The sequence below is a fragment of the Purpureocillium lilacinum genome, assembly GCF_023168085.1.
Source record: "Purpureocillium lilacinum CBS 284.36 DNA, scaffold_1, whole genome shotgun sequence".
Lineage (NCBI taxonomy): Eukaryota > Fungi > Ascomycota > Sordariomycetes > Hypocreales > Ophiocordycipitaceae > Purpureocillium > Purpureocillium lilacinum.
In genome coordinates this window covers 89,765-97,934 of record NW_027072111.1, presented here as the reverse complement: position 1 = coordinate 97,934, position 8,170 = coordinate 89,765, and the positions used below count along the sequence as shown (strand labels likewise).

Sequence of the window (8,170 nt, the reverse complement as noted above, 5' to 3'; positions counted from 1 at the left end):
GAAAATCAGCGCTCGACTCCTTGCCAGGATCAACGACATCCAACGCACCTTGGTTTGGTCCTGCCTTACCGCCTGATGCAAGATGATTGTGCGTAGCTCCGCCGCCACTGTCGAGATCGTCGTGTTTGCGTTTGCGCAGCTGTAGACGAATTGCGGTGTGATCTGGTTCGGTTAGCCTAGGAATGCATTCTAGACAGTCTTGAATACCTTGAATGAACTTCTCGTATAACCCGTCGTCATCGGGATCCTCCAACTTGGCATTGACAGCTTTGTTTATGTCATCGCGATGCAGGTGGCGAGAAAGCTCTCGATGCCGAATGAATTCGAGTCCACGTTCTTGAAGGATGTCGATGGCCGCATCGTCCATTTTGACAAGCTCTTCGATCGTGAAAGACAACCCGAAAAGAATCAACGCATTGCAATTCAGAGCGCGCAGTCGTTTGTATCTGCCTCCTCCACGACTGTCTCTTCCGAAAATGAAACGAACGAAATACTTGACCTTTGTGGCTTGTTGCCGGGGAAGGGCTTTGTGAAGTGGGTGCTGTCGCAGCAGGTTCGCAGTGGCCTGCAATGATTTCTGGATGGCAACTTGGCATTTCATCGTCGACAGCTTCCCAGCCACCTCATACAGAGCGCCATCTGGGCCGTCGATGTTCCAGAGTTCTCCGGCAATCTTGTCCAAGTCACGACCAATCCTCTCCAACGGAATGGAAGACATGTCGCGACAAAGGTGACTCCACGTAAGGTTGGTGTTGGACGTCGCCGAGGGGATGGGCGGGAAACCGAGGTGCTGGTGAGGGCGCGCCGAAATGCCTTCGCCGACGAGGTGGACAGGAATCGAGACGATGATGACAGCGAGTTAAGCGAGATACAGGGTCGCCAGCGAGGGGGTGCCAAGTGGTGTGCTAAAAGCGTAGCCCAGCTCTCCGCCCTGACGCACGGTGTGCAGTAGCTCCAGCCCGCCAAAGGCTTCCCGCTTCGCCCCAGCTGCGTGACAACCTCAATTTAAGCTGGCCAATTACCTTTGCCTTCTGAGCGGGGTCTCCACACGGATCCTGCCTCGGAATGGTACAGAAGAAATGGTGCAAGGGTACCTGGGACGGCAACAAGGAACACATGATCGAGGCTTGGGAATCACTTGTCCAAAATTTGGAAAGGCGAAAAGGCCTTGGCAAGAAATTAACGGAGAAATTTTCCATTAAAGGCGATGTGAAGCCATGAGCAAAATGCCATGCGGTCGGCTCCAGGCCTAATTCTGCCTGCTTTCAAGAGACTTGACGTGCTTTGGACACACCTACTTTCGATGAATATTTCCTGGCGTGGCGGCAGTCGGCTATACCGTTGGAAGGCTCGTCAAACCATTGTACATGATCAGACACTGCCGTTCAGACCAAATCCACTCCAGTGTACCCGTGCGAGACAATTCCATTACATCCTGTACATCACCGTTGACTTCTGGTCGGGCCGTTGCGACTTTCAGTATGTAGGGGAATATGCCCTGCCTCTTGCCAAACGCGAGGAACCATGAAATTTCCCCCGAAAGGGTAAAACGTTCCCCCAAAGAGTCGAGTCGTATTTGTCCAAGGCTTCCGCGATGTCCGTGCGGAAAATGCAGAATGAGGCCGATCACTTCACTACCGTTTCCCCCGAGGCAGGTCGTGATTTCTTCTACATTCTCCAAACAGTGCGAAGAGAAAAAGTAGTTCTCGATAGAGAGAAGTATGTTGTTAGGAGACGGCTGCGGGAGTGTGAAAGACATATGCTCGAACTTCGGAGCATCAGTTGCAAACGCAAGAGCTCCGATCTTGTTTGCCGAACTCTCAAAAAAGACCCGACTAGTCTCGGGGGCGGGGCGCTCTAGCAAAACGAAACGCGCCCGGGACACCCTCTGATAAATGCCTGCAACGAAGACTCGTCCTCTGTCTGTCACGAACTGCGCAAATGCTATGGTTAGATTTTCCAAGCAATCTAGCCGAATAAGCTATCTTACCGCAACGGCCCTCTCTCTTGCGTACCGTGACTTTTGTTGCCAGATTTCTGTGACGAGTTCGCCATGGTCCACTGGCATATACAAGCAAGAACCACGGGGTATTGATCGGTAGAACGCCGTGTCCTCGCCGGTTATGTGAGTATGGATGTGCACTAGGCCACAGTCCCAAATGAACGAGTAACCAATCGTCTCCGGGTGATTAATTGAAAAAGAAGCCATACGGTCGGGTCGACGGGAGAACCTGTCATCGCAGAAATAGTGGAAGCGGGGCGTCCGCGGTACTGGAACACTCCATGCGATGGCCCCAAGATCCCCGCATTTTAAGCGCCGAACTTTTATGCCCTGGTCGATGATGAGCTAGTGAAAAACAAGCTGACTGGCGCGTATGTAACTCACATCCGTCCACACGGTGAGTTGTTGTCCCATGAGATTGAGGGGAATGGTCCGCCACCACACTCCAGTTCGTTCGCCCACGGTATTCATTTCAGGAAATTTGGCAAGCCGCACTTCCGTAATACCCAGATGATTCTCCGCTGTGAGTAGATCGCGAAACTCGACGTGACCGAGTTTAATCCCAAGGGAGACGCATCCATCCCCTTGAGGGGAGTTCGAGAGCCACGAGATGTAGCGTATCCCTTCAAAATACCGGAAACCGTACCATATTTCCTCCGCAGTGGTAACGCAGCTAATGGAGCTACCGCCAAGGGCCTGAAGGATCGTCTGGGTTCGTAGCACCGCGTAGCAGGGCAAAAGATCATCGGCTATGAGATGCCAGATATCAGAGCTCAGACGTTGCAATTTGCGGGGATACTCGTTGGCGTGATCAGACGCGCCTGTGGACAAGGAGCACGTTTGTGTCTCAGCCGCGTAATAAGCCTCGAGCTTTGACCTCAAGCGTTCTCGGAGCCATTGGCGACGTCGGCGTTCTTCAACCTCAGGGGTCATATGGGAATATTTGGTCGCTCGAAGTAGGTCTTGCAAGCAGACTGAGTCTACCTTCTCTTTGCAGAGCGCGTGGCAAGCATGGTCTTCTTGACAGTCAACATCCCTGCAAGTGACCCTCTCAAGCGATGATGGCACCGCATATGAGTCAACTTGACCGTATATGTCAGCTGTGGAAGTATCGAAAGGAAGGAGCGGCGGACTTGGGGCTATCTTGTCCGTCACGTCAATGTCGAATTGGCAAAGTGCGCAACGCGCGGCGTGTATTTCACGAGCCATTGCGCACGGCGAGATCGATAGCACTGGAGGATTATCTTCACGAGGGTAAGAACGTGTGGAATTCAATCTGCATTTATGTGAAAGCAATTGGTGGGTCGGGCCATGGAAAAAACAACGACCCCAGATTATGAAAATGGGGCCGCCAAGCCCTGCGCGGAACCCCTGACCCACGAAAATAACAGAGCTGACTAATCCCAACCCTCCACTTTGTAGCCTGAGTAGCTGTAGCCACCGTACCCCCCCTGGGAACCCTCCCCGTGAGACGGTAACTGAAGCGCTGCGGGGACGGCAGGAAGCGCGTCATCTCCTCTGACCTTTGCAAAGAAAAGCGAAATGAAATAGGCCCTCTCGTCGTTTGCATCGATATATTCCTCTCTCGAATGTTCCATAGCCGTGTCTCCGAAGTAGGCCGTCCTTTTAACTTTGTCATTTGCTTCTAGTTCGAAGATCCAGCAGCGGGCCTTTAAACCCCAGGTCGTCATGCCGTAGACGATCTGTGATCTGTACGATTGCAGATATGTTTTCGCTGCCCGTTTAAGTTGCTCTTCGACTTCCTTTATTGGTTTTGCTCCCTGCCCCGTTCGTTTTGCTTCAAGGAGAAGCAATGTGTGGTGATACTGATGGCTAACAAGGCCAACACACAAGTCCACTCGTGTGCGCGATTGACCGTCGGGGCTCCATTCCGAGTTGACCGTGAAACGCCGGTTGGGGGGGAATTCTTGAATGATCAGATTCTGCCAGAAGTTCTTTGCCTTGTATTCGATGTCGTGCCCTTGAGCTTCCTGGTACAGGATCAAGAGGACGTCGTTGGTTAGGAGGCTTCCGGTAGACATACTGAGAGGTAGGATAAATCGGGAAGTACAGTTCCCACTTCCTGCTTGATGATGATCTAGAAATGATGGAATGATGTATGAGTGACCCCTGCAGTGTTTTATTCGACTGAAACAAATTGCGACAATCGGGCCATCTTATAGTTTTGCCAATGGTCGAGTTCAATGGCCACACTCGGAGTTGATGACTTGGGAGGGACGATACTGCATTCCCAAACACGCTCGAACCACACTCCTTCAGGTGCCACAAGGCCGCCAAACAGGGATGTAATCGTCTTGACATCGCTCAGGTACAAGGTAGATCTCCGCTAGGGCCCAAGCATCAATCATGCACCAATCCTGCCGTGAAGGGCCGGTGGGGCAGAACGCCCCGTTCCCCGCTTCCGCTGCCGCTCCCGCTTCCGCTGGGGCACGAACAAGGCTTGCCTGCAGTCTCCCACACCACACCATCTTGCGCACCGCAACCTCTTGCGCACCGCAACCTCTCGCGCACCGCAACCTCTTGCGCACCGCACCTAGCAATCGTTCTTAGGGTTCCTCGGCAGTTCTCAGGCATAGTTGTCCTCGCTCTGCCTCGCATTCACCTGCAGGAAAGCGTAATGTACGCTGTTGAAGATTCGTCACAAGATGATCAGTAACGTCGATGAAGGCTACTGAGCCGGTCCGTGCTGGAGATCCCAGGTTTTGTTTACGTTGAGCTTAAGGACGAGAGCGATTGGTCATAGCAGTAACATATCTAGAGCAAATAACAGCGTCCGTCACGAGATGCGACCTTCTTCGGCTGCCTTGAGCTGCTATGGGGGCGATATAGTTGGTTATTCCGTCGTTGCAGTACAGTATCACGTTGCTCCGGACGCTACATTTGTTTGTCACTTTAACGGTGTGCTGAAGAAACGATGAGACTGGTCATGACGGGGGCCAGCCGTTTGCAATAAAGCTAGAACTCCTGCATGTGGCCGGGCCAATCGGTGAGCAAGAATTGTTCAGTGTCCACGTCACTCGATCGGACGCAACCCATGCACATGATCGAGACTGCCCAACGGGTCTGTCCGAGCGATGTCACTTAACACAAGTGCTGGCGTCCATAGGTGATTATGCCCTTATTCCAATGGCTAACACCAATACTTTGGGTTGTGCTACTGGCATTTGAGCAAGGAAGTGGGAAAGTATCACTCCCATATAAATGGGAGTCGATCTTAATGGCACTTTGGTGGGGCATCCTGGCTACATTCGAGTTGCTGTATCTTTCTTCAATCAAATACTTTGCCATGCAGCATTAACTTTCGCCGGCGACAGAAACGCCGAACTGATTCACTACAGATGCCTTGTATGACTTGCAACCTCAAGTTATTTAGCATCCGGGAGTACAAAGCCGGGCCCGCCGCCGAGATAAAGTAGGTGATAAGCCGACGCCTGACGTACAAAGATGCCCCTGGGACGACTGTATGGCGAGAGATTCCCTGCTAGTGGCCCAGCTTAAGTAACTAAGAGTGGCTGTATTGGACGTCTGCAGTGCATCTTCATTCGAACCAACACCATCTATATCGCATCGGCTTAACGGCACTCTTTTGTCGGAACTCATTTGCATAACTGACTCACGACCGGGAAGAAGGTCCCCAGTGAATTTGCGCGGCGAAAGGATCTTAATTCTTCTATCTAATGAGCGACTACGACTGGTATTTCATACCTCTACCGGTTGATGCTGAGCCTTGGATTGGCCGTAGGCATCTGAGACATGGCAGGCAGAAGCCCTAGCTGCGTGAAGTTATTCCCACCCTTGGTGGGCAGCGTTGCTGTTAACGGTCTGCGTGAATGAGCGGCTTGATGTTGTCCCAGGGTGATCCATGTAGATACGAGTCTCAGCCACGGTCTGTGGCCAGTTGTTCCCTAATGGAATATCCAAATCTCGGAGGCCAAGGTGGGTTCACTCGTGGCAGGCTTTCTATCCATACTCCATACTCCATACAGGCCTGTATGGAATATGGAATATGGAATGGACCTCGTATGGAAGCTTATTCCATACGTATGGAATACGCAAAGTGACGTCATCTAATTAATAATCTTAACATGTAATGACCTTAGTCCTAGGAGGAGCAAGGTGTTGACTGTCGCCACTGTTCCATACCACCCGCTTCCTCGTCGTCCCCCTCCTCAGCCAAGTCAACCGGAATCCCCTGCGTGATGCCGCTCTTGATCCAGCTCTTTATACACTCTCCCCTCTCGATTGTACGACTTCCCAGCCGGCATCGGTCCCACGATATCGTGCGCCGTGCGCCGGAAAAGACGCGCTCTGGCTCAGCTGACATGGCGGGTATTGAGAGGATGTCGATGGCCATTCTAGATAGGCGGGGATATCGTTGCTGCTGCTCCTCTCTCAGCCACCAAGCGAGCGGGGAGCAATCGATGGCGACCGGACTTTCTGCAGTGAAAGCTTTGTACTCGTCGAGGTTGCACATGGCTGGGCTAACGACATCCAGCTCTCGAGCAAGCAGGTCATACTCGTCGAGCGCCTGTAGGCTATCTCGTAACTCGGGCGTTGTGGTTGTAATCGGCAGTCCCTGATAATGATCCTCCCAGTACTTCTTCACGCCGTCAAGGACTGGTTTGTGCCACGCTTTCGGCCAGTTCTTCCTGATGTGGGCCATCCGCCTCGACGGGTGGAGTATCATGGCTGCCCCGTAAGCAGGGCTCTCGTCTGTAAGCTGGTAATACTTGTCAAATACAGCCCACGAGGCTGCAATGCAACTTCGGAGACAGTGATTGTCGGACAGTCTTTGGAACGTTTGTGTGTAATGCTTGTGAAGAACGTCCATGGTGAAGAGCGTCCGGTCTAGAGTGGCATAGCGGCCCTCCGTGAGCAGAGTAATCTTCCAGAAGGGCTGAAGAAAGGCGCGTGTTTCCTGAAGGACTCTCCACTCATTCGGGGTGAGATAGTCGTCCTGCACGTCCTCGTAATATTTTCTCAGGTACCACTCCACGTGCTCCTGGAGATCCAGAGTAACGTCGAGAAGAATGAACCATGAATTCCAGCGCGTATCATTGTCAAGCCCCAAGGACCTTCCTGCGCGCTTCCTAAATAGGTTCCATCGATAGTCATTCTCGCGCATATGCACGGCGATGTTGTGGACTTTGCCAAGCGGCCCTAGTCGACGCCAGCCAAGCGCTTTTTGCGCCCTGACCCTCTCCGCAAAGTCACTGCCAAACGCAACTTCGTCGTCGCTCTCGATCTGTTCCAAAGCTGCCTGTGCGGCCTCTTTGGAGTCCATGAACAGGAATGCTTGCACAGCGAGATTGATGACGTGACCATGGCATCGAATCCTCTGCTTCTTTGCCTCCCAATTGATACCTTTCCTCCGCAGATGCTCGCTGAGCAGACGACAGAGCTTGTCGTTGGAACCATGATTATCGCCGGTGTAGAAGCCGATCTTATTCCAGATGTTGTAGTCATCGAGCACATGCTGAATCAACTTCCACTGCTCAGCTGCGCCGTGGCTGCCGGGCCCATCGATGCCCGGTAGCTCTGACAGGGCAAGTAGCGCCTGCAGTGTCTCTCTGGCATCCGTGTCCACAAATTTGACGCAAATACCAAGGAATGCTTTGTGGTTTGGAGCTGACCAGACATCGGCGGAGAGATGGAGCTTCGAGGGCGAGGATTGGAGCTTTCTCCGCAGGATATCCTTGTGCACACAGTAGGAATTGGAGACCAGCTTTTGAATGGAGCCGTGTGAGAGGCTTACAAGATCCTCCGCAGTGTAGTTGACCGCACAAATAAGCGCGTGTAGTTCTGGCCAAGAGCTACAATTGTAGGAGAGATTGCGGACTGTGACGAGCTGCATCAGGGCTTCGAGCGCTGCCTTGCGATTGACTGCAGCTCGAAGAGTCTCCTCTTGTCTCGCTGATTGCTTCGCAGCATTTACTTCGCCTGCCTTGGCGAAAGCATCCTGTATGAGGTTGTCGCGCTGTTTCTTGATCGGATGATCGGGGGCAAGGAGCTCAATTCCGTGGACCTTGAGCAAGTGGCGGCGAAACGTAGTCGAGACGGTCGTGGAATAGGTGGGATCCCGGCAATGCATACAGTAATAGATCTTCTCGTTCTTCCGGGGGCAGCGCGCTGGCTCTGCGTCCTGTG

General features: G+C 52.6%; 1 protein-coding gene across 1 annotated transcript; it reads right to left on the bottom strand.

Annotated features, from left to right (window-relative positions):
• Positions 1-207: 207 nt before the first annotated feature.
• Positions 208-367, bottom strand: PLICBS_000020 (uncharacterized protein; the record flags this gene model as incomplete). The annotated part of the gene is made up of 1 exon (XM_065599463.1): positions 208-367. A coding segment is annotated over one exon (160 nt), but the record flags the coding sequence as incomplete, so codon positions are not given.
• Positions 368-8,170: the final 7,803 nt, after the last annotated feature.